Source organism: Malania oleifera, chromosome 2 (genome assembly GCF_029873635.1).
Source record: "Malania oleifera isolate guangnan ecotype guangnan chromosome 2, ASM2987363v1, whole genome shotgun sequence".
NCBI classification, from domain to species: Eukaryota; Viridiplantae; Streptophyta; class Magnoliopsida; order Santalales; family Ximeniaceae; genus Malania; species Malania oleifera.
The window spans coordinates 34637579-34665418 of NC_080418.1; the positions used below are offsets into that span (position 1 = coordinate 34637579).

The window sequence follows — 27840 nt, forward strand, 5'->3', positions numbered from 1 at the left end:
TTGGAAATTGGTAGGTAGTCTTGTCTATCTCACCATTACAAGACCGGACATTTCTTTTGTTGTACAACAAGTCAGTCAGTTTCTTCAGACTCCTCGTCATCTTTATTTGGCTGCTGTCTGTAGGATCATACGCTATGTTTAGGGCACTACTGCCTGTGGTTTATTCTTCTTTGCAGGCACTTCTACTCGCCTTGTTGCTTATACCGATGCTGATTAGGCTGGTTGTACAGATACACGTTGCTCCATCACTGGTTGGTGTGTGTTCTTAGGTGATGCATTGATCTCTTGGAAGAGTAAGAAGCAAGACAGAGTTTCTAAGTCATCAATGGAATCTAAAAACCGGGCGAGGTCTCTTGCTTGTTTCGAAATTATTTGGTTTCGAAGTTTTCTTGCTGAGCTAGATTTTTCTAAGACCGATCCTACTCCTCTACATGCCGATAATACGAGTGCTATCCAGGTCACAACCAATCCTATCTATCATGAGCGCACGAAGCATATTGGAGTCGATTGTCACTCTATTCGTGAAGGGTTTGAAGCTCGTGTTATCACTCTTCCACATATTTCCACTGAATTACAAATTGCCGATATCTTCACCAAGGCTCTCACTCGTCATCGACATTGCTTCCTAAGTAGCAAATTGATGCTTCTTGATCAACTTGCATCAATTTTAGGGGGGCTGTCAACGGAACAGCAAACCGCAAAAGATTTCTTTCCTTATTTCAACCCACAATTATTTCCTTATTTCTCTATTCATTATTTTGTACAGTTAGCATATATTTAGTTTGCATGTATAGGGCTTGACAGATTATAGTTTACATGTATAGAGCTAGAATCATGCTAGAACTTATTTACTTTCCATGTATAGCATTCTTGTAAAGTTTATATATAACATACAGAACTCAAAGGCCAAACCATTCGTCCATTCACACAATACTTTTACCTCAGAAGGTTCAAACCACACATCTGGATTGATTGTATCTGCAAACCGATAGTATGGCTGAAAATGACAAGAAATGTTAAAATTAGCATGTAAAATCTAATGGAGAATCCTCATATACACAATTCTCCATACACCATCTCCAGCAAGTCCATAAGAAGAAAAAAGAGAACCTTTGGCATGGGAATCACTTTAGAACGAAGACTAGCAGAACGCTCTTCAAGCATAGCTTCCGAAAATCCAGTGCCTGTCCAGCATAAATAAATAGTTCCGATGCTACATGAAAATTACCACTTTCTGAAGGAAAAATGAGTAAAGTCCATTAATAAAAGCGACAGGCAAGGAAACACTTGCCTATTTTACAAATGCTCTGAAATTCTTCATTGTTGCTGTCATAGCAAGCAAGGAGAAAGGCCCCATAAACACCTAGATGGAAAAATAAACTACACTTCAACAACACATTTCAGAACTGAAGGTGAGATGGGATAGAAGTCAAATCCAAGAATGAATTAGGCTGCAGACACATCTAAAAGAATAAACAACATCATTTACAGGTAGTTATCACTTGAATAGTGTTTCATGCTGTTTTGGCATCAGTTACCTGTGCGTTTTCCACGACCATGGAAAGCAGCAATGGGTACCAAATCAAGTGAGTCCCCGATACTGCAGAGCACATCCAACCAGCCACTTAAGCAGCAGTTCATTAAGTAAAATAAAAAAGTTCCAACAAAAAATAATGTAGTTCACCCTTTACCTCTCCATGTAATCTTTCTTGAGTTTTAACCAGTTAAGAGAGCGCTTCGAAGGCTCATAAGTAGCATCTTTGTTCAATGTTTTGATAATCAATCCTTCACAACTGCCAATTAACATAAATTAACAACAAAAAACACAACAATTTAACAAAGAAAATGACAAACACAACTACAAGAGTATTCATTTTTGAAGGGGAAAAAAGGTCTTTCTGCTTAGCAGTAATCAATATTACACTACACGAAACTAAAGCAAGCTTGACGACTCATTTCTTGAAACCCTGAGAACAACTTTTCTTCTCTAAATAACAACATTCTTCAACAGGGAAAATATAATAACGCAAACCAGTTTACAAAATAGAAGCAAATAGTCATCCAACTCGTATCGCTTATTTCCAAACAAAAAATATACAAAACAGATGCCCTTGTTCCTTTAGCCTCTCACATTAAGCATGACAGCAAGCCAAGCTTGGAGCACATAGCAACTCTGTCAGCTTTAAGACAGGAGTTCTATAAGATCCCTATGTCCCTTCCACTTTCACCATTCAACTGTGGAATTGAAGATCTTAGCTATGAACCTCTTCACAGTAAAAGTGCACTAAAGAAACTCTGTTTCAAGCCCATGTCCACAAGGAAATTGAACACTTAATGCAAGAGATACCTTGAATCAACAGCAGTTTCAAGAAATTTTTGTATTTCCTCAAGATCATTTGATGTTATTGCAGTTGCAAACTGAAAAAATCCAGGTTCTTCCTCAAACATGTCGTAAAGATGCTACACAAAACCACAAGCCTGTAGTAAATAATATTATCATTTTCCAACTTAGACACACATTAAAAAATCTATGCTCAATGAAACAGTTAATATCTCAGCAAATACAGATATCAAATATTCTGCTGACAAAAAGGTATTATTGATGGTTGTAAGTTCCATATGAACTACGAAGCTGAGACTTTCAATGCTATCATATGTTAAATTTTTTGTTTTGGTAGGAACTGCCCTAATTGAAATAGTTAAGAAAATGTATTAATGGTGGCTGTGTTCTATATAAACTATGAAGCTGAGACTTCCAGTGCTACTTTGGTAGGAACTGCCCTAATTGAGATAGTAAAGTTTAGTCAAACCACCACCATTCTAATAAGTAGACAATCATTCAGTACAAGAACATACATATTGCACCTAAAAAGGAAACAACACAATATTTTTTATTTGAAAAAAAAAAATCAATTATGGAAGAAGCCACTAAAAAATAACAGAAAGTTCCAATCATAAATTGACTGCCCTTAGGACACCTAGCACAGAAACCACCCCCCCCCTCCCCACCCCCCCCCCAAAATAAAAAAAAGGAGGAACAAACACTTGCTTTCAGGGGCTGAATATTCTTTTAATTACAGGATTTGAAATTGCAGGAAAGAAAAGAACGTTGCAGGATCTTAGGAATGAAAGAGCTTCAGTGAGGCTTCATAGAGCAATATATTTAAAATTAGGAAGCCTCTTTAGTAAGATGGATCATAGATGAGACTTAAGGTGGGGCTATCATGGATCTAGTAAGGGAATTAGCACACAATGAGCCCAAAGTAATTAAAAATGATTGACATAAACAAATACCCCAAACTAATACGAAATACCTAATTTTTAAATCCTCAAATGTACTATGATTTTCTAGAATTATCCACAACGATCCTCCATCACACTCTTTGTTAGAGAAAACTTGACATCAAATTTTCCAATGGTGCAACAAGAGCAGGGAATATATGTCCATGAGCCATTCAACTTGTAATTTTACATTGGCCATTTTCAACTTACACACAAATATCAACAACAAATATATTGAAATCCTCCACAAGATTCCCAATCCCAATAAATTCAATTGGTGGAGTGAATTATCACACTTTGGAAGTTGACTCAACACTTGAAGCTTATGTATCACAAACTTATCACAAGATTCAACACTTCCATCCTCTAAAAAGATCTTTCTTTGAATTGAATTCCCAATTTTGACATTCAATTTTGCTGTCAGGTCCTCAGACCCTTCTTGAACATTTGGTTCCATTGCATTTGCTTGCTCTTCAAGGATGGCGTCATGTGGACTACCATCCACACAATCAATAGAGCTTTCATTTCCAACTGATAATTCATGACAACAATAAATTTAGATTCACTTGCAATTTCCTCTTTCTGCCATTGCATAGGTAGTCCATAACAACAACAGTTTTTGTTTTGTCCTTGATAGGTTGTTCTGAGATTAGAAGCTCATGTTGTCCAAAAATGATCTCATTGTAACAGTCAGGGAACATTCTAACATCAACAAACTTTTGTTCTAAAAAAAAAAAGTTTGAACTATACATTGTTGACTTTGGGTAGTATTCATTTAACCCACCACTCAACCACATAGCCCACAGGCTTATAAGATGCAAAGCTTGACCTTATTTCTGGTCTCTCAATGCAAAATAAATATCGAGATACAACAGTCAATCCATGATTTCTCTCTTGGAAAATTTCCATTGAAAAAAGCAATATCCTCAAGGCAAAGCACAGAAGCCCATGCGAAAAAGGGCGGCCCGATGCACAAAGCTCCCACATAAGCAAGGCCTAGGGAAGGGGCAGACCATGACGGTTCTATAACATTTCCCAAATTCATATCTTGCAAAATATAAAAAATGTTGTCTTCCAGCTATAGGTTCGCCAATTTATCAACAATAGCCCTGAATATCTTGCATAAATTCCGAAACTTTCAAAATTGAACCTGTCTTTAGGTATATTCTCCTAAAATATATATCACAAGGTAGAAGCTAGATAGCATCATACCAGTGTCAAAATCTATCAATGGCAGTCAATTATTCCTCTGTGATCAAAATCAAAAAGCTTGCCACCTAAACCCAAAAAGGACTCTTAAAAATTGCCTAATATAATACCAACGAAAATAATTTAAAATATGAAAATTATAAATCTGCTCCTTTGAAAAATATAAAATTATGACTCTGCAGCTTTGTCCCTAGAATCTGCTGCTCCAGAAACAGCAAACATCAACAAAAAAAAGGGCAGCCCGGTGCACAAAGCTCCTGCATATGCAGGGTCCAGGGAAGGGACAGACCACCATGGGTCCATAGTACGCAGCCTTACCTTACATTTTTGCAAGAGGCTGTTTCCACGCCTCAAACTCATGACCTCCAGGTCACACAGCAACAACTTTACCACTGCACCTAGGCTCCCCTTCAACAAACATCGACACCAAACAATTTTTTAAGGATACCTAAGAAAGTTCCCTATGAATACCCATAAAAATAATTTAAAATAGAAAATTACAAGTCTGCCCTTTGAAATAAAATTATGACTCTGCACCTGAGATCTGCTGTTCCAGAAACAGAAAACGGAAACACTAACAAAAAAGTGAAACCTTTATTGTAATGATGCCTTTTTTTCCTGCATCACAGAGGCCATTGAAAGCACGGGTCATAGTTACCAGTCTAGACAGCAGAGAGATGTTATTTCCATGGGTTATAAGTCATGTTATCACTTAATCAGTGACCATGATGGCTCTAAAGTCCCCAGCTGTTCTACTATCATTTTATACATAACATTTATTTTACAAATATATATATATAGACATATGACATCATAAAAAGACACATGCAATATGAAGAAACATACCACTTTAAACATCCATAGAAGCAACAGGTGTAATCATTAAGAGTAAAGCACAGTGAGTTCTAGGCTGACTGAGAATGAGTTTGTACCTTTCTACGAACATTAAGTTCCTCCTGAAGAAGTGGCTGACCATCACGATACAAAATATCAAAAGCAAATATACAAACATGAACCTTGATCTCACTCATGACCACATTTTTACGTGCACGAGTACTGAGGATCTGCAATATGTTAACACCTCATCATAAGTGAAATATTTTTTACCACACATAAGAATTATCCTATCCTTAGCAAGATGGAAATGCAGAACAGCATGTGTAGGTAGTCCTATACAGTAAAAATAAGGCACTGATAACAAGGACAGCAGAAAAATTTTATATGACAACCAATCTTGGAAACCAAAAGCATAATTAAGGAACTCTGTTATAGAATTGACAATGAACTTGGATAACAACTTAGAAGCAATAAAGTGTAAAAAATATAACAAGGGTACCATGTATTTTCATGCATTGATTATCTAAGACTATGTTGCATAGACAATCTGTTAAAATGGCTTACAGTACCAATGTTTTATTGTGGAAGTGTCACTGTGTTTTTGGCAGGTGGGGGTGTAGGTATTTTAATCATATTGTGTTATTTTAATCAAATAGGCCAGGTCTGGAGAGTGTATGATCAACTCACCTCACCAGCTGACAGTTATCGCGCTCTGTACTCTTCTCCTTCTCCTTCATCTATCTCTTGCCCTGACACTAGACTCATAGTTCTTTTACTAATCAACTTAGGCATCTCAAGTTCATATCATGGTATCAAAGCAATAAATTCTTTCAAACCTCATTTTTCTGCTAGCTCATTAGCCTATTTGGTTCCTCTTTTTTCCCTGTTTTGCTAGTTGTTGCTTTCTTTTCTCTTTGTTGTACAGCCATGTGCATCCTGTGTTGGATGCATCATACGTTAGTGACAAAATCATACTTTGAAGGAAGTTCTTCTTCATTAAAAAGCTGCAATTTCCATTGTTATGTGAGTCTGTTTCTAGTTATTGGCTTTGATTTGGAGTTATAGCATATTTTCTTCAAGCTCATGATCTCTCCCTGGCTGCAATAACTACTTTTGTGAGATGATGCAACTTCTTGTGCCCTAGAGGGAATTTTTCATTTTTCTGCAACTTCTTCAAAGTATTCCGCGGGTTGCTTCATGCCTGAAAGATCTCTTAGGCATCTTAGTTGCTGACTTGTGGATTGTGATGGTTCCAGCTACTTCTTGTGCTCTTCCTCATGCATAAGCATCCACCCAGATTTTTTAGTTGCTGTCCCGTGTTCATATGCTGGTTTTCCTGTAACTGATTTGTTTTCCAATATTTTTCTGGTTTGGGCTGCAGTTTTCCTACTAGGTTGACATATATTTATTTAAAGCTACTTTACCTTTTGGAAATAGTTTATTCTAGTTGTTTTCTTCCAGCATCTTGTGTGGTTTTTGTTATTTTAAGGGCCATCCTTATGGCATCTACAGTGAAAATCCTGTCAATACTGTAGCTGTCTGAATCACAGACATTAAGCTGTCTGGATCTACCAATTCTTTATCATAATATCAAGCAGTTAGGTTGCGTTTGGGTTGGGAGAAGTGGAAAGAAGAGAAAACAAATAGTTTGTCTCCTCTTCTGATGTTTGATTCAAGTAAAAAGGGGGCAAGAAAAAAAGGAGAGAAAAACAAAAAAAATCTTTGTGGGAGCACGGGGTGGGGGGGGGGGGGGACGGATGGTGGTTGCTATAGGGAATTAATATTTTCATGAAAAACCTTTTACTTAAAAAGCTAAAATCATAAAAAGGTTTTGAAATAATTTTGAGGTCAAAAGAGGGTCAAAATTTGAATTTTGTTAAGGCCCAGTTGACGGGCCTCTCAGGCCTAGTCAACCGGACTTAACACTTGGCCAGAATTGCATTTTGCAAAGGGCTTAGTCTACCGAACCTCAAAGCCCAGTCGACCGGCCAGACCACACAACCAGAATTGTAAAGGCCTAGCCAATTGGCCTTCAAGCCATCGATGATCCGGCATACCGAATCTTGTGCCCAATTGACCGAATCTCGGGAAAATGAAAAATTACCCTTGGCTAGTCGACCAGAGCTTGCCCCAGTCGACCGTACCTCTCGGGTTCAGGCCATTTTGAGCCCCAATGGTCACCAAAATTTTAATTAAAATATTATTTTAAATGGGCAACAGTCACATAACAGATACTTGGGGTCTTTTGCCTATATATATCATGCCCAAAGCATTTTAAAATAGTTTTGCACATATTATTTCATACTCTTACATTGTTGGGCATTCATTTTATAAATAAAAGCTCTCTTCTACTCATTCATTTGCAAAATCCTTTTGAAGAGCAAAGCATTAGTTTCTCCCACACTTTCTTTTGAAAAACATTTTTGTGGAGAAATCATTTATTATATTTGAAATCTATGAGCAAATTTTTATATACATATACTCACTCAAAGATTATTTACTCTCACATTCTCTTCATTTGCAAAAATCTTCTTGAGAGTAAATCCATAGTTTCGCGGCTTTCGCCTACTTATTTTCTTGATAAATATTTTTGGGGATACCATTTTGTAGCTAGTGAATCTTTGAGCATTTCTATTGCAAGATTCAAGAGCTCATTCAAACTCTTCATTGCAAAAATTATTTTTGTGAGCAAACCCTAGCATCTCCTACACTCAATCTTTGAGAATCATTTTAGGAGAAATCATTTGGTTGACATAAACTCTATTGAGCAAAAATCAAATCTTGTGAGAGTGCATTAGTTTTTACATTGTACAAAATAGTTTGTTAAGAAGCATCATCTTGTACACAAAAATTTTATTATCCTTTGTATCCCTGCGGTTTGGGTAGTGAACCATGTCAGGCGTGGGGTATCGTCTGGAGAGGCAGCTTCGCCTAGGAGAGCGGATTGTAGAGGTAGCTTCGCCTCGTGGGACGAAGCGGATTGTAACAGGTAGCTCCGCCTGGTGTTAAGGAGCGGATAGTGGAATCCTTGGGTGGTTTGCCCAAGGCGAGGACGTAGGCAAGGTTGTTTGAACCTCATTAAAAATCTCGTGTTTGCATTCCTCTTCCCTACACTATTTATTTTCAGCACTTATATGTTTGCATGTACAATATGATCATTGCATATGCTTTATATATATATATATATATATATATATATTGTTGAGATTGTTTCAGAATCCCTAGGCTTAAGATAGGAAAATTTGTGTATGCTTTAGATATTTATAATTTTATGATCATTTAATAAAGCATAAAATTGTAAAAGGGTTGTGTTTTAAAAATTAGGGCAAGAAGTGACCTAAATTTTTAAATACCCATTCACCCCCCCCCCCCCTCTTGGGAATACACCATAAATCACAAATTATATCCCTTAAACGAAATGAAAAATTCCCAAAACCACAAATCTTATGTTGTTTTATTTTTTTATACTTCTAAGAATATCTACATTGAAATTATTGTGATCATGTAGTTCAATGTGCGTATAGGTTTGCACTGCATTTAATGGGGTTTTGTGAAATTGGATTATCTAAAAAAAAAAAACTACATTTCTGTTGTCAAAAAAATTATTTTATGTACTAGCATTGCCTTAGTAATATTGTAAAACGATTATACACATTTCTTTTCTTTTCTCGCCATTAATTAAATTAAATCAATCAGGAAAAAAAAATAGATTTCTTTTGGAACCATAGTCTTTTTCTTCTGTTCTCCTCTTCTTTCCTATTAGTTTCTCTTCTCTTGTCTCCACATCTCTCCAACACATACTCTTAAGGCGTACATCAATGCAAAAGGCAAGTCTATATATTCGTTTCATTCTCTACCTTCTCCTAACTCCAAAAATTATGAGGACTAGATGAAGAAGGACATACTACTTGTGTGATTGTGGAATAGCACAGAGCTAAGAACTTCGCCGAAAGACAATTATATCCCTTAAACTAAATTAAAAATTCCAAAAACCACAAATCTTATTTATTTTGTTTTATTTTTATTTTTTTATATGGATTGATCATTTCTAAAAATTATCTCCATCGAAATTATTGTGATCAAGTAGTTCAATGTGCATATAGGTTTGCACTGCATTTAATGGGGTTTTGTGAAATTTGATTATTTATAAAAATAAATAAATAAATAAATAACTGCATTTCTTTTGTTAAAAAAATTATTTTATATACTAGCATTGCCTTATTGTCTTGTGTTTTCCTTGCAAGTATTATATTGTAAAATGATTGTATACATTTTTTTTTCTTTTCTCGCCATTAATTGAACTATTCCAAGCAGGGAAAAAAAAATATAGATTTCTTCCAGAACCAGTTTTTTTTCTCTCCTCTCCTATTAGTTACTCTTCTCTTGTCTCCACTTCTCTCCAACGCATACACTTAAGGTGCACATCAATGCAAAAGGCAAGTCTAAATATTTCATAACTCCAAAAATTTTGAGGACTTGATGAAGGAGAATGATATGCTACTTGTGTGATCATGGAATAGCATAGAACTAAGAATTGCTGCCAATGTGATTTTTCATGGGGCAGCCACGAGTGTTTGGGAATGATCATCGTGCAATTTTCTCTCAAGATATGAATAAAGATCACATCTCTTGACTTGTATGAGAAGTTCTTCAAGTTTAACCAAGAGAGTCAATCCACTAGAGAGTACTAGAGCACTCTAAAGGGTATGTGGAAGGACTTAAAAACCAATAAGTACTTTTGTTCAAATGATTACGAAGCAATAAGCAAAATTCTTGGTTGCAAATTTCTTTCTCAAATCCCTAACAACAACCAAAATTTTGATCACTGCTGGGGAATATCTTCGATGAATGAAACTTATGCCAAAATTCATGAAATTGCTAGGTCAAAGTTACTAAATATAGGTCTAGTTCTTCTTCTCAAGCTTCACCAAGAAAGAGTTCTTTGGGCCTACTTCCTAAGTTCTAACCATGAAAAAAGTGATTCTGGAGGGAGAGGCTGAGGTATAGAGGGAGGTCCTAGACAAGGTGGTGGTCAACAAGGTGTCCATCATAGCAATACCCTTGTTCACACTCATTACAAGAAGAAAAACCTCACCATTGATCCTTGTTGGAAACCTCATAGGAAACAAACTTGGGTAAGAAGTTTTTTTGCTGATGGTGATTCTGTATTGAATCCTCATAATACAATTGGCCACTACACCAATGGACCATTATATCATCTACAATGTCCCAAGAGGGCAATGACAACATTGTTCATACGCTCTAACAACTTCAAGCTCACCCTTCTGCATATGGAGGTACTATGGCCGAAGCTTCTCACCTCTTCATCTTCTTTCTCCCTAGATTATTGAGTATGGTGCTGCATCACACATGACTAATGAACCTAAATTATTTTAATCCTTGAAAAAATATTTTATACTAGAAATTTATACTTGCTGATGGTTCAATTACTTGTATTTCTAGTTGTAGCAACATTTCTTTCCTTATCTTCTGCTTTCAACTATATTGTATATGCCTAAGTTTCCCTTGAATTCATTATTTGTGAGACACTTAACATTTGTGGAGGGCTTGAGAAGAATAAATTTTATTACTTTGATGGTGGTGGTGGCAACTCCGACTCCACTCATACAACATTTTCCTTTTCCTCTCATGGTTCTCTTATGACTTAATGGCATGCTCCATTAGTCCGTCCATCTCTTCAAAGGCTCTAAGCTCTTTCCTAGTTACAAGTCCATTCTTGTCTTTGAGTGTTTGGTTCAGAAGCACATTAGATCTTCCGTTCCTTCTAACTTGAGTCACGTGGTATGTCTTCGTTTTCACTTGTTAATACAGATATTTGAGGTTCATGTAGGGGCGAGAACGAGATTCATCATCAGTACTTTGAGTCCTTTGCAGATGATTTTTCTCGTTTGACCGCATATTTGCTAAAATATAGGTCTTAATTTATTACCGTATTCATTCAATCTTTTATCCAGAAATAAAATCAGTCTTAATTTATTAATGTATTCATTCAATATTTTATCAAGAAATAAAATCAATTTGATATTGGTATTCAACCCTATATCTAACAAAGCACTTGCACTAACTCAAAACCATATCTGTTTATTGTTTGGATTAAGGAATTATTCATCAAACATTTCATGTCCATGCTCCTCGGCAGAATAGGCTGACTAAGAGGAAAAAACTGACATTTAGTTGAGATAGCAATGTCCTTGCTCTATCATAAGCATATTCCAAAAAAAATTTGAAATGTTCTAAATTTTTATTAACATAATGCCCTGTAGTGGCCTTTGACTTACATTGGGGTCCCTGTGGGGGGCAATCCTAGATCCATGGAATTTTGGAACACAGTGGTGGAAAGGGTGGCCAAGAGGTTGGATAATTGGAAGGGGCGCTCTTTTCACTCAGGCAGAATCACCCTTATTCAGGCCTTGTTAATCTAGTATCTCCTTATATTATTTGTCAATTTTTAAAATTTGATTGGGGATTGCACATATGGGAAAATAATGACAGATCTCTTATGATCTGGAGTTGGGGATTTCCAATATCACTTAGGTGGGAGGAGGTCTGCAGCTCTATAATGGGGGAGGACTGGATCTAGGAAATTTGGTGTCTAAAAACATGACTTTCCTAGCTAAATGGTTATGGTGTTTTCCCTTAGAAGATCATTTCCTTTGGCACAAAGTGATTAAAAGTAAGCACAGGTTGGGCGTGGATGGGTGGGATACCATTGTTAGTTTGCGATGTTCTTTGGAGAGTCCATGTAGATCTATTTCTCAGATTTATCCTTTATTCACTCCTACATTAATTTTGTGGCAAGGAAGGGTTCTCGGATTCTTTTTTGGAAAGATCCATGGTTGGGGAATGATGTTCTATCCACATCTTATCCTCATACTTCTCAATTGAGCTCAGGACACGATAGTATGATTTCTTTCTTGTTGTCGTTATTGAACAATCGTCATATTTCTTCAGCTAGGGATACTCTTCTTGGGCTTTGGATCATTTAGGGGTATATTATTGTAAATATTTTTTTGAGTTTTTGACCCGTTCCAACTCTTGTTTTCCTCTATTCCTATGTATTTGGAAGGCCAAAGCTCCCTCCAAGACTAAGTCTTTCAGGCTGACTATGCTTAATAGAATCAATACTAATAATTTGTTGGAAATTAGAAGACCTTTGAAGGCTTTATCTCCATATGTTTGTGTGCTCTGTTATTTGAATTCTGAGTTGGCATCTCATTTGTTCTTACACTGAGATTTTGCTTGGAGCATTTGATATAAATTATTTGGCTTGTTTGGAAAAGCTTCGGTCTGTCCAGCATCAGTGGAAGGAATGTTGGCTAGTTCTTTTAAGGGTTTTGGAATAGGGAAAGATAGAGCTGCTCTTTGAAAATGTGGTATGTTTGCAGTGCTATGGGGCTCATGGTTGGAGCCCCATGCACAGATTTTTGCAGTGAAAAAAAAATTTAAATAGGCAGCTGGTTTGGGAAAAATCCATTACTTGACCTGTTTATGGTGCATAGGCTTTGGGTGATTTAAGGGAGCAAGCTTTTCAGATATTTAGCGAGACTGGAAGAATTTTTTGCTCTGATATTTCAAAGTATTTATTTGTGATTTTAGCTCCTTTTTTTCTGAGTTTTCCCAGATTTTTGATGGGAGATGTCTTATTCTTCTCTTTGAAAATTATTCTCTTATTAATGAAATCTCTTCTATTGCTATAAATAAAATAAAATAAAATAATGCCCTCTATGGTATTCAGGCTAAAAATCTCTTCTAGACAGTCTACCCTGATGTTCTCATGCTTCCTGTCGCACTATGCATGTTTGGGTGTACATATTTGGTTCATGTTCTACACAACAGTCATGACAAGTTGCCTCCTCATGCAGTTAAGTGTGTTTTGTTCAGTTCCCTCCAGCCTATAGAGGAGTGAGGATAGGTGTTATAATCCTCATCCTTGTCAAAACTTTGTCAGTTTCAAATATGACCTGATTTCAGGTCACACCTTATTACGCTTGTGGTGTGGATTCTTTAGATAAGTATACACTCCGTCCATCATCTACTAGTGGTTCTCCTCGAGTCAACCCCTCCAACACCGCCCCCTCCCCCCCCCCAAAAAAAAAAAAAAGGAAAAAAAAAAAACATCCTTCCCACATTCCTCTAAAAAACATATCTACACTTCTTCACCATACACTAGAAGTTATTGCTACCAAGAAAAAGTGCACTAGTGTCATAAGACACAAATAGACACCTCTTCCACCATGTAGCTGCCTCTTACCTCCCTATTATTTTGTCTTCTACATCTAGACATCCATCTAACAAGACATGGATTTGTTGACTACTCTTCCAGAAGGTTAATTGCTTGTACTTAGAAGTCCTTAGTCACTTATCTTCATTATGTTTCAATCCTTCACACTCTTCCTAGTATGCACTCTTGTCATGCCAATTTTCTTTGTTTGTGTTCATTCATCACATGTTGAAGCGCTTGCCAATCTTGAGTGGAATCATGCCATGGATGTAGAAACTAGAAATAGAAGCCCTGACTTTTCAAGGGGTGTGAGAATTGGTGGATCTTCCTCATAGTAGGGAACTGGACAAGTGCCATCTCATATATATCATCAAGTATCTTGTCAATGGTTCTATTGAACAACTTAAAGCACGATTGATGGCCAAGGATACACTCAAATGTATCATGTTGGTTAATTGAGATCTTCTCTCTTGTTTCCCAAATGAATCTTGCTCATGTCTTGGTCTCCTAGCTGTTAATTTTGATTAGCCTTTCTACCAATTAGATGTCAAGAATGCTTTCTTATATAGGTGTACATGGAGGTATGTTACCCTCAGAGAGAGTGGCAAAATTTGCAAGTTTCATACGCCCATGTATAATATTAGGCAGTGTCTTAATGCCTGGCTAAACAAATTTAGCATGGTAGTTTCAAACTTTCGCTTTACAATATGCAACTCTGACCATTTTGCCTTTGTCTATGAGGAAGAAGTAGATGTGATACTTTTGGCGGTTTATGTCAATGATATTTACCATCAAAGGCAGTGACATTAAGCCCTCGTTTGGGAGCACTTAAAAATTTTTAAAAAACAAGTGCTTATAGAACTTATCACTTAAAACAAGTGCTTTTAAAAAAAAAAGGCATTTGGTTTGTATTACAACAAACACTTGTTGCAAAAAGTGTTTTTTCATAACCAATTTTTTGAGAACTATTTAAGAGAATTTTGAGAAGCAATCTAGATTGCTTTTTGGCCACTTAAAAGTGACACTGTTCATAGGCAGGGAATTTTGTAAATATAAGAAAATTTAGTGCCCATTTTATAATTTAAAAAATACATTAGAAGATAATGATATATTCTTTATTATGTATTATAATATATTAATTATTAATTAAACATAATACAATTCTGGAATGAAGAAGAAGAACAAAATATTAAATTAAGTTAATATTAAAATTTAAAAAGTAATAATTCAATTAATAATATTATTTTAATATAAATTAATATGATAATCATATGTTATAAATATAAACTAAGAACAAGATTATTGTAAATCAAAAAATATTATTATATTATTTTTACTTAACAAAATATTTAAATGTTAATTAAAACTAACAGTTAACATAATTATTAATAAAATTGTTAACTAAAAATTATTCATATACTATTTTATTATGCATTATAACCTATTAATTATTAAAAAAATATAATTAACTTCTGGAATGAATAAAAAAACCATCTATAAATTTAAATTAACATTAAATAATCTAAAATTTTTAATTTATTTATTAATACTATTTTTAACATAAATTAATGTGATAATTATATGTTATAAATATACATTAATAACAAGATTATTGTTAATTAATTTAACTTGATATAATTTTTTTAATTACAATTATAAAATTAATATAATTATTATTTAAACTTTTAATTATAAATATTAATATTTTAATTTAAAATATAATTAAAAATACATATTAGTTATTGTAATTCAGTTTGGGATTGAACAAGAACAATTTATTAATTTAAATTAATATTAAATAAATTAAAATTATAAACTTAATGAATAATATTATTCTCTATCATAATTTATTATGATAGTAATATATTATAAATATACATTAATAACAATATTATTATTAATTAAAAATAATAATATTATATTATTTTGAATATAAAATATTTAAAATTTAATTATAAATAATTAAAATAATTATTAATGAAATTGTTAATTAAAAAATATTAATATTTGTAATTTAAACATGTTTAAAAATAATTATATAGTACCTTATAATAAAAGTATTTTAAACACAACCAAACACCACTTATAACTTTCGGCACTTTTTGAGTTCAACACTTATTATCAGTACTTGTTAGATTCAGCACTTCTTTTTTCTGAAAAACACTTCTGCATAAATGATTCCAAACAATCCCTAATGGGACTACAAATGTTAAGTATTGGACTTTGCAAAATTTTGAAATCAAATACCTTTCTTCGCTATTTTCTTCACACTGCTTGAACTCTCAATGAAAATATACCTTAAAACTTACTAAATGGGATTGGCATGTTAAAAGCTAAACTAGCCAATACTCCTACAGATCCCAATGAGAAAATTGTCTAGGGATGCTGGACCTGATTTTGAAGACAAGAAATGTTAAAATATCTTGTGTGCTTATCTTATTCAATTAAGCATGATTTGATGATTTCCAAAACACACTTGTTTATGCATTTGATTTACTATTTTGACTTATGATAAAAAGAGCTTGCATATGGAATATTGTGTTATTAGATATTTCATCAAACAATCTCGCCAAAAGCCTAATGCATGGCTGTATGGGTTATGTACTGGTTTTCTATTTGCGTTTTTCAGGTTACTCATCAAACACATTTATTGCGTGTTTAATGCCTGGATTCCTTATACACTGCAGCACATCTATTTTATTTACTTGCAAAATGAGCATGTGCTTGCTAGAATGAATTAGTTTTTAAATCTTCAAGTAAACACTGAAGTTATTTGACTTATCTAACCAAGATCCCATGCTTTAAATTAAAGCTTATACTCATTGATTTTTATGTACTGAAATAAGATTTTTTTTTTTTTTTTTTTTTTTTTTGAAAGCTTGCTTAAACTTTATTTCATTTATTTGGAAAGATTTTAAACATGGTTTTCGGATTTCCTAAAGTCTAATTGGATTCAAATTCAAATTATATTCTTTGGAAACTATTCTAAATCTCTCTCTCTCTCTCCCCACAAATCACTTAAAATATATTAGAAATTCAAAAATTCCGACGAAATTATACACAGCCCAAATTGAAATTTCTCTCTTAAGTTGTCTTCTTTCTTAATTTGTATTTTTTTCTCCCTTCAAACAGCACCACCTAATCCTCTTGTTTTGGTTTATGTTGCTTTTTCTCTTCTATTTCAGGATTAGGCGGTGCTGTTTGAAGGGAGAAAAAATACAAATTAAGAAAGAAGAAAAATTAAGAGAGAAATTTCAATTTGGGCTTTGTATAATTTCGTCAGAATTTTTTAATTTCTAATATATTTTAAGTGATTTGTGGAGAAAGAGAGTTTTAGAAGAGTTTCCAAAGAATATAATTTGAATTTGAAATCCAATTAGACTTTAGAAAATCCGAAAACCATGTTTAAAAAGTTTCCAAACAAATGAAATAAAGTTTAAGCAAGCTTTCCAAAAAAAAAAAAAAAAGTTCCTATTTTGGTACATAAAAATCAAGGAATATAAGCTTTAATTTTAATCTCTCTCTCTCTCTCTCTCCATTTCTCACTTAATCCGACGAAATTATTCAAAGCCCAAATTGAAATTTCTCTCTTAATTTGTATTTTTTCTCCCTTCAATGTTTTAGTTTATGTTGCTTTTTCTCTACTATTTCTTTGTACTGAATCTCTCTCTCCGACGAAATTATACAAAGCCCAAATTGAAATTTCTCTCTTAACTTGTCTTTTTTCTTAATTTGTATTTTTTCTCCCTTCAATGTTTTAGTTTATGTTGCGTTTTCTCTTCTATTTCTTTGTACTAAAACTATGTTGTGAAACCAAACATTTCACTGTAATAACTTAACAGTTCTTACAAGATAAGCAATCTCCTCTCCTAGATATTTTGTCCACTCTTTGAAGGTTATTAAGAGTTTCTTTTTTTAAAGCAAGCATAGATCGTATGACAAGGAAATATCTAAAACCATACCACCGGGCTTATTTTTACCTCCACGTCCATGGCCTCCATGTATCATCTCATAACCTTTATTATCCTTTCAAACATGTCCACTCAAATCGGCTCTTATGAACTTTTTTCAGACCCCCGGGTATCCCTCGTAGAATACCATCCATGTCTTTACAAAATTGTCTTTTAAGGTTTTCTATTAAACCTGGTTCAGGAGCATACACACTAATGACAATTATTATCTTTTTGACCTAAAGCTATCTTAATACATCTACCACATTAGCCTTCCGATCTTCGTCTAGAGTGATTCTCACCTCATTTTTATGTTTTTATTTTCCAGTTTACCAAAGTTTAAATCCTGATTTTCCAATTTCTTTAGCTTTCTCCGCAACCTGCTTAGTCTTTTGGAGGCAAATTACATTAATTTTTCTTCTAATCATTATATAAACTAACTCCATGCTTTTTCCCTTAATGTCCCTATGTTCCAAGTTGCTAATCTAACCCTAGTTTTCTATACAACCTTCTTGACTCTCTCCCGTCTAGAATGGCCCATCCTAGACCACCCTTGTCCATTTTTCACTACATTCGTGGTATAAGTGCAATATGTTGCTCATACGGGACACCCCAGTGAAAATTTGGTAAGGATTCATAGCAAAAGGTCTAACAAGTGTTATGCTAGCTTTAGCTACCCAATGCAACACTCCTCCTTTATTAAGGCTTGGGACTCATAGCAAAAAATCTAACAAGTGTTATGCTAGCTTTAGCTACCCAATGCAACACTCCTCCTTTATCTAGGCTTGGGACTCGCAATGTGTAGGGATAATTAGGGCATTTAGTGCTACACAGGCAGATTACAAGTAACAACCAACTGAAGAAAGGGAAAAATATAAATATAAAATAATATAAAATAATATTAAAAATAAGAAAAACGTTGATAAAAGTTGTAGCCCTAAACTGAAAACGATAAGTACAAACTTTAAAACATGATGAAAGCTAGCTGTTCTTAAAATAGGAGTTGTTAAAATACCTAAAGTTTAAACATGAAACTACAATAATCCTGGAATTAGAATGTTTGATTCTCAAGTTGTAATGGATTTCAGCCTACCCCTATTGAAATTAAGTACATGGATTGTCAAGTTCTAGGATGCAACTTTCAATTATTTTGGAAATATTAGGGTTCTAGCAACTCATCACAGCATTCCTTTCATACAAACATGTAGTTAAAATTTTATAGCCAAATCTAACTTGAGATTCACACACCCAAAATGTGTGAACCTCAAGTAAAAAGGTGCAGAAGGCATACCTTTTGTACAAAAGAGTAAGCCTTGGTGTGCATGTACTTTTTGGAATTTGGTATTTTAAACTAAGCCTCAAGGTGTTTTGGGCAGGCCTTGTCTTGAGGCAAGCCTCAATTGAGCCTTTTAAAACAATATTTTTTAAAATTGAAATTGACATCAACACTGAAATTTTCACCAAAATTTCCATGCTTTTGAAGCCTCAAATTTCAGTCTAAATCGAAATTTAAGACCTTGTACATAACATACATTGAAGGAGAGGGCAATGTATGGTCTACAAAGTTGCAACAGATTGTTAACTTTACTAAAAAAGGGTGTCCACTTCTACAAACTTGCAACAGATTGTTCTTGTTGACTTTACTAAGAATGGGAGTCCACATAAAAACTTTTACCTTGAAGAAATTTTAACTCTCCACGGTTAATTATATATATATACAAAAAAAAGAAGAGATTTCATTAAAGAAGAAAGAATGCACAAAAAGCAGAATAAGAAATCCTCCAATGAAGTATAGAAAACAAAAAGAAAAAAATACAATCAAAATAACACAGCCCGCAAGTCTTCTGTACTCCCAAAAGCACATTCCTTTAAAGCAACTATTCTAAAAGCCCAAAGCCATATAATTAATCCCATCCGCGAGCGCAGAACACATCATCTTCTACCCCATTTCAACCAAATACATAAACAGCAAAAATCCCAAGGAGAAAACTTTGCCCTTTCACCCATCAAGACAAGTAGAGACATTAGCAATCATAGGATTCCAAAACCTCTCAAGTGGAGGATTCCCACTTAATGGAACTCTAAATAAGTTGAAATCCACTGCAAAAACCCACAAACTATAAGAACAGAAAACCTACAAGTCACCTCCCGACTTGGATCAATAACAAGAAAACTAACTAAAAACCCCGTAAAATGGTGAGAATGTCACAAAAGAATTAAGAGTTCCTATCATCTGACAAGAACACAATGGTCTCATGAGCAACTGCAGATGAAAGACAAACACATCATCCCTCTGTACAGCAATATCCTAGACAAAACCCCTAATTGTCCGACTTAACACATCAACAACCAAAATAAAGAGAAAGAAAGGCAAGGGGTCCCTTGCCTCAAACCCCACCCCCCCCCCCCCCCCCCCGGGGCGCCCCCCCTCTTAGAGTCCAAGAAGCAGAAAACCAAGTCTCAGGTTGACAATAAATCATTAAGAATCACAGGTAAAAAAGGCAGAAGAAAGACAATCCCTAATCCAACAATGCCACTTAGCTCCAAACGCCTTCCTATAAAAAACTCTATGACCAAAAAAACCCATCATAGGCCTTCTCAAAATCCAGCTTAAAAATTAAACTCTTCTTACTCCTCCTAACATTCTCCACAACCTCATTCACCATAAGGACAGCATCCCAAAATATCTACCCAACAAAAGTTGCCTAGGAACTAGACATGGTGCTACCACCTACCACCAGGTATTAAATCCTATAATCCAAGACCTTCGCAATGATCTTATATCACTTATAGACACTCATAATCAAACTAATAGGCCGGAAATCACTAAACCCAACATAGCAGTCTTTATGGAACTAAAGTGATAAAAATTGAGTTCATACTTTTTGGAACCACCCCATTTGCATGAAACTCCTCAAATACCTTCATCAAATTAACCTTAACCATGTCCCAACAACTCTGAAAAAAGGTTAAGTAAAAACCATCTCGCCTAGGAGATTTCTCCCTATCCATCTAATACAATGCGTGCTTCAAGGCCTGGGATGGAAATGTCTGGCATTTTTTTGGATGTATTATTATTTTTTAAGTATTTTCCTATTTTTACAGCAGCACTTTTACAGTAGGATTTTATAAGCTAATAATCTAGTAGATTACCTAGGGTCTATAAGATCTAAACATTTTACATTTACACATTATAATTTTTCATGGATTTGATATAATGTTTCATTAAGTAGGACTTGATATTATTTCCTATAGACTGTTTACTTATTGAGTATTAGGAGATGAGCTATATAAAGGTTTGATGTGTAACCATGAGATGAGGAGCTGACTGGAATATTGAGCATTCAGCCCTAACTAAGTTTGGTCTACAATTTAATTATGTCTTTTAATTTTCCTGATTATTTTACTTTCCTACTATTCCTGCTTATTTTCCTATTATTTTCTCTTACGTTCCCGCATCCTTCTCTTGTGCAAATCGATCCTGCATCAGCATCATAAACACTGACTGTTTAACCTCATCCTCCTCAAAAATACCCACCAGACTGCTCACTAGAAATGGGACAAGAATCCAACCTCCCAATCATAGAACAAGTGTTGTCTTCCTTAAACAAAATTCTAAAAAAATCTACTAATGTCATCAAAATAATAGTTTGATCCCTAATAATGACACCCCTATCATATTCCCATTCTTTAATCACACTCCTTTTGCAATTGACATTGGCTCTCCTATGAAAAAATCTAGTATTAGAATGCACTTCCTTTGCCCATATAAACATAACCTTTTGTCTCCAACCATCTCCACCTTCATTAAAAAAGCTTCAAAGTCATTCTTAAGAGCTTTCCTACAAGCTATATCCTTTGAAATATTGCCCACTTCCACATGATCAATATCCTTAACCTCTCTAAGAATATTAGACTTCCTAATCCACACCAAAGACTTCCCTACTCCAGTTATTCAAGACTATCTTTGAAGTTCTCAACCTCTTCCCTCTGACAAATCATACAAACAATTCTCCCAGGATTTATGTACAAAGGTCAAAAAAGAAAGAAATCCACATATTTTAAAGACGGAATTAAATGAGACCCTACTAACAAATAGATGAATCCAAAATAAGAGGAAAATTATCAGGGACCAGCTGGTCCTAATGTAGATATTTTGTGATAAACTAGGAAGGTAAATGTATAGATATTGGTCAGATAATACTTGAAAAAGTAGTTCGTTGGAAAACTAAGAATCTGGTGGATAAACCTTGGAGACTACAGGCAGTTGCAGATATCGCAAGTGCCGAACAGCCCTGTTTCCAGAGGGAAAGAAATAATGTCCTTCATGTGAAAATAATTTTGTGATAGCCCATAACTAGAATGAAATACAATTAAGTGGTGAGAAATTACCTGAAAAGGCAAGATTCTCTGTTTGTCACGATCATACGCAACAAATTCGCAGTCCAGAACAAATGATTTTACATGTGCCTTCTTGAATCTGCAATATGACGGCAAGCATTAGCAATTATAGTCTTGAAACAATCATTTTCAAGTCTAAATCTTAGGATCAAACCTCTAACACACAAATATCATCTGGAAATCACCAAACATTAGGCATAAACCTACTGAAAAGGTTTTCCTTTCACAGACAAGCTGTTCATACACCATTTCGTGATTCTATAATACAAAGAAATCATTACATAAATGAGCAGATTTTAAACACAAGGCTACGCCCCTTGCTCTTAACTAATAACATTAAAAAACCTAAGCTTGTGTCTGAAAGAAAGTATCTTAGCCCTTAGATTGTATTTGTTTGGATTTGGACGAAAATCTATGGTTTTGTATTGCATGTTGTCCAAATATACACAGATCCAATCCAAAGTCCAAACTAAAGCTCCCCAAACATAAGGTAGGAAAAATCAGTGTGCCATCATTGAACCAAGCAAAAAGAATTCTGTGTCACAAGAAAATGATGCTATAAAAACAAACAAAATATGAATATTTAAAAGGAAAAATTAAATATTGCATGCATATTCTATCTTATAGATTGATTCAAGTCCACCTGTTCAAAGACAAGATGATACATAGTACTGCATATTCTATCTCAAATTTTTTTATCAAATTGACTCAGGCAGGTGGTATAACTAGTGTCCATCTCTTTGCATGGATGAAAATATCATCCAACAGTCTTGAGATATGACTTGATGTGTATAAGAATTAATCTGATCCAAGTATCTGATCCAGAATTATATTATAATCCCATGAGAAACAAAAAATGAAAGGCAATTCTCACAAGTGTTTCACGATGCTACTAATGATCACAATGTTACATGTAAGCCAAAATATGATTGCATGACGTAAAAAATCATAAAGACGTCCAAAAATATTTATAAAAAAAAAAACATAAAAAAGTAACCAAAAAAAAAAAAAGGAATTTTCAAGTAAAAAAACCCATGTAAAGATTCTTTCCATCTGAACAGATTTTTTTTTTCCCTTCATGAATTTATTTATCTAGAACTATTATTCAAATTGGCCCAACTTATAATGTTAAACAGAAAAATAATTTTTTTGGTCTATTACTCTTCTAAAACAATATTGACCCATCCAATAAACAATTTCAATTTTGAAGGTTCATGCATTGGCACATAGAGAGAATTCAACGAGTACACGATACGTAGAGAGCCATATATTTTACTAATCGCAGCATTATGGCCTCTGCTTACTAGCGATAATCATTCCTGTATTAAACTATACATTTTAATCACCGCATTGTACTTAAAACTCCCAAAGCATTATTTGACTACAAAATAGAACAAAGAGCTACTCAATATTCAACTAGCATAAACTCAAGAAGAAAAGAGATAATGATAAGAACAAAATAAAATAAATTTCAGAAATGCACTAACTTCCAAGCAATGCAAGTATCTACCAAATATGCAATGAAATTAGCAAACCACACAGATATGATCCTATTCAACAGAGATTTTATAGTCTAAAATCTATTCTCATAGTGTTAAGATTCACATGCAAACTCTAAAAACTTTGACATTTACAGAAGAAAACTATACATAAAATTACTTTGGAACAGCTGTGACAACATCAGGAAACTTTCCAGTATTTCGTTCAGCATTCCGACTATATATCTCAACATTACCATTCTCCATGTAGTGTATCTGATATGAACACAAGAAAAGTTAGGGCACATTATAAATAAAGAAAAAAATTTGCCTGAAATAATATGTTTGTTACTATTACCTGAGCACGTTCTCCATCATACTTGTATTCACAGGTATATTCAGTATCCTGGAATTTGTCTACAATCTCAGATACCCCTTTAGTTGGTTTTGCAAGCATGGGCCCAATAGGGATCCCCGGCGTAAAGCTACATTTTGTAGGAAGATTCCATACACCATCACTGAGAAGAGAACTGACTATATTATCATAGACCGGAAGCACAGAGTAAACTTGTTTTACAATCTTCGCAGCCTGACATACAATTATAAAGCATAATGAAAGAGAATTTTCAAACAAAATGCATATATAAGTAAATTCAACAATATCATTAAAAATGAAGAAACGCCAGAGGAGGGTAGCAGCTGAAAGTCTTTTTAAAACATAATTTTCAAATTGAGATTTGAATAGCAAAACAAAATCATGATATTTGCGGAATAAAAATTGAATCAAATATAAGATTTAGTATGCATTCTACAACTCTGCTGTAAATAACAACAAACAAAATACAATAAAAGATAGAGAGTATCAACAAACAATTAAGGGTAGCCTAAAATACATATATACTATGCACTATGCATAGACCAGGTGCATAAAATGTTTAATAAAAAGCATATCACTTGTTAGAAAGTTTAGAAAATAAAAAGATAAGATATGATTCCAGCTTCCAAATAAATTAATCTCAAAGAAAATCAAACAAGTTTTTTGTAGGATTTTCAAACTCCTTAGAAAAATTCCAGGAACTCTAAATCAATAGAAAATTTCATAAGAAAAACTCTAATGTTTGGAATGGTGTTTTAAAAGGGTTTTAAGGCTGTCATATTAAAAAAAAAAAAAAGTATGATTTTGGTTTTGGGTTTTTAGATACTCATGACCATATGTTAGATTTGATTCAGACCTGACTATACACTGAATCAATCCTCATATGATTTGAGTCAGGCCTAATTATTCACTGAATAAACTATCATATGATTCATATGATAATCAACCAATTCTAGTTTATTCTTTGCTTACTTAGATTCATTTACCAAATTCAAATCAGTGGGAATCAAATAAGGTCATACAATTCAAATCATGAATCACACGATTTTCACAAGCAGAAGTTCATAACATTTAGAAGCAATTTCCCTCGAGTCAAGATTTGCTAGATTTTGTTAGTTGTATTGTTTGTATTGCCTTTTGAGGCTCTCTTTGTACTTTGTATTCCCTTCGCTCTAATATATTGGCTCTTGCCCTTTTTTAAAAGTAAATAAATAAATAAATTTAGAAGCAATAACTACTGAAGGTAAATTAGACTAACCATATAAATACTATCTTGCAACTTGGTTATAGGTCCAAAACTCAAATTGTTACTAACAAATTTAAAAATAAATAAATAAATCTAGTTAAGAAATAATTTTAATTGTTACACTAACCGAATCACATAAGCTCAACATGTTTCACACCTAGAACATACATGCCAATGCACTGACCATGAGACAAACTCAACTCATATGCAGAATTTAGAGCCACATGGAACTAATCATACTTCTTTAGCAAAGAAAAAGACATAAATATCACAATCATACCTACAAGATTTATAAAATATCCAAACTTGGCCAGACATGGAGTCAAGCTTATCTAACACTGACTATAGGTCCCACCAAGGCTGAGATTGAAGAGATCATGCTCAGCATGTTATGAGTCTCCTAAGCTCAACTAGGCTCAAATCATGAGTAGCAAATTAAAACTAATATATTGTACATCTATAACATTTTTTCATATCTTTGCAAAGGTCATCCGGTATTTTTTTTCCCGATCATTCAAAAGTAGCTCATCAATTCATCATAACAACCAAGCATAGAAAATTCAGATCCTAAAGAATGGCTCCATTTTCTCATGATTGATGAAACAGTAATGGAATAGCGAAAGTATATTTATGAAGTAGAAGAGCATCAATTCACCTCTTCTAGAGGAGACTGAATTTGTGGAGGTGGTGCCGAATGTTTTTCATTATATACCGCAGCTTGTCCCAGTGCAGCTAAGAGAGTTTGCTCTGCCAAACCAATCCTTAACTTAGTCTGCATGAAGAATTTAAAATGCATTTACAATACAAGAAAAAGCCAATAAAGTAATCTGTGACAACTGACCAAATTATAACCTGAAGTAAACGAATCAAATACTGAGGTTCACAATCAGTGGCTGCAACAAGGAGTGCCTTGATATGATTCTTTTTCTTCTCCTGACTATCCTTTCCAGATTCCTGTCAAGATTCGAATATAAAAATGCAAGTTAAACATCAAAATAAGGGCTAGTCAGCAATGATCTTGATCCTGGTGGTGATGGTAGTTGGTTGTGCACCAGGAACAGTGATGGTCTAGGGAAAAGGCAAACTTCACATTTAAAACTATAACTTTTGCTTTAACTACAAATTTTCCCAGCTTCAAGGGAAAAAATAAAAAAATAAAAAAATCAAAGTGTAATACCAAACTATCCTTAGCATTGTTTGGTTCAAAAACAAAATAAATGATTCCAAGGAGCCATTTATACAGTGCCTAAATTATTGTCAAAGTTTTGATTTTAAATGCCATTAAACTGTACCTAAATTAATAATTATATTGCCATTGAAAGCATGAGATAGCTCAAGAAAAAATTAAAGAGACAGGTAAACACAGCCACCAGATCAGTAATTGACAAACATTAAAATAAACAATCCATAGAACTAAGCATCAGTGGCGGTGCATCACCCAAATAACTACACAAACTTCCACATGGACTAGGTAACAAATTCTAACTCACAGTTCCCTGGCCCAATATCTTATAGATGTATGTGTATATGAAAATACTCAATTTTCCAATCTTAAAAACAAGTTAAAAACCATTTTGAAGCCCACAATGGCAGCAAAAAATAGAGCAACATTTAGTTCTCCAGCTTTTGAGGCAAAAGTAACAAAATATGCATTTTTAGTCTATGCAATCCTTTCAGACTATTCAAGAATTCAGCATGCATTTATTGTTGCAAGTGTTAGTCTAGTGCAGGACCAACGTCCAGCACAAAATAATTGTAATTCACATAAGAGGCTTTTTACAGGCTTACAGTGCCTGTAAATAAGAAAAATAAATTTAAAATATGAAATAGACCAAAACACCACTTTCTAAAAATTAATACTAGAATCATAAAGATATTTCCTCATAAAAATTTTAAATAAATAAAATGAATTCCCTGTCCATGCTGCATCAATTTCCATCAATGGGGGGAACGAAAAACTTAACCTCGAGTTACAGCAAACACACACTCTAGCTAATATTAGCATGGTTTTAAATCGCGGTAGCGGGTAGCGTGACATAACGGTAATGGGTGTAACGGGAAGCGGGAGTAACAGATGTTACATAACGGGAAGCGGGTGTAATGACCGTGAATTTTTTTGAAGCATGCACAACCTTGTGCATATTAGCGTACTCGCATGTTTTAAGCTTTTAGCCCTTCTTAGAAAGAGTTTTAGTGTATTTTGGATCCTTTAGCTCGTGTAACTAATTTATTTGGTAAGGGAAACAAGTTTACATTTGTTTTAAACCACCATTGATAGAAAAATTACGTGTGTGTGTGTATTTATACTTCTCATTGTTCTTATCTGTGATAAATTCTTATGTGTGCTAAATTAATTGATAAAAAAAAATACATTATACACTCCATAATCTATTAGACACATAAGACGTACAAATAATACAAATATAATATAGCTAGAAAAGAAAGAAGGTTGAAGTTGAAAAATATAGAACATAAATATCACATTACTAATATTATCAAAATAAAATGTTTTCCTAACAAGTTAGTATATTCAAATTGTTAATTAACGCATCTATTGTGAGTATTCAAAAAAATAGTAACTTTTGTATCATTGTCATCCTCATTATAATATTTTCCCCCTCTTGCCACCAGGAATGTTGAGAATGATATAAGAATGAGAGGGAAAAAGTGAGAAGAAAAAGTAAAAAAAAAAAAAAAAAAATTGGTGTAACAGTCCTGTAGCGGTTACGCCGTAGCAGCCTTTACGTAACGGTCGTGGTCCGTAACGGCCGCTACCGCCGTGATTTTTCTTCCCACTGATTTCGCGGTGTGTAACGGTA

General features: G+C 34.0%; 1 protein-coding gene across 1 annotated transcript in view; it reads right to left on the minus strand.

The window, feature by feature from the left end:
* The window catches only part of LOC131149316 (DNA ligase 1), a 62188-nt gene that overhangs the window by 13525 nt on the left and 20823 nt on the right, over nucleotides 1–27840 (minus strand). Inside the window, exons 3-14 of the mRNA XM_058099664.1 lie at nucleotides 25874–25975; nucleotides 25677–25793; nucleotides 23758–23988; nucleotides 23581–23675; nucleotides 21913–22000; nucleotides 5424–5555; nucleotides 2348–2460; nucleotides 1692–1793; nucleotides 1539–1600; nucleotides 1292–1363; nucleotides 1111–1184; nucleotides 941–997 (exon numbers count right to left, since the gene is read on the minus strand). Coding sequence (XP_057955647.1) covers nucleotides 941–997; nucleotides 1111–1184; nucleotides 1292–1363; nucleotides 1539–1600; nucleotides 1692–1793; nucleotides 2348–2460; nucleotides 5424–5555; nucleotides 21913–22000; nucleotides 23581–23675; nucleotides 23758–23988; nucleotides 25677–25793; nucleotides 25874–25975 — 1245 coding nt within the window. The remainder of the gene's footprint in view (nucleotides 1–940; nucleotides 998–1110; nucleotides 1185–1291; nucleotides 1364–1538; nucleotides 1601–1691; nucleotides 1794–2347; nucleotides 2461–5423; nucleotides 5556–21912; nucleotides 22001–23580; nucleotides 23676–23757; nucleotides 23989–25676; nucleotides 25794–25873; nucleotides 25976–27840) is intronic.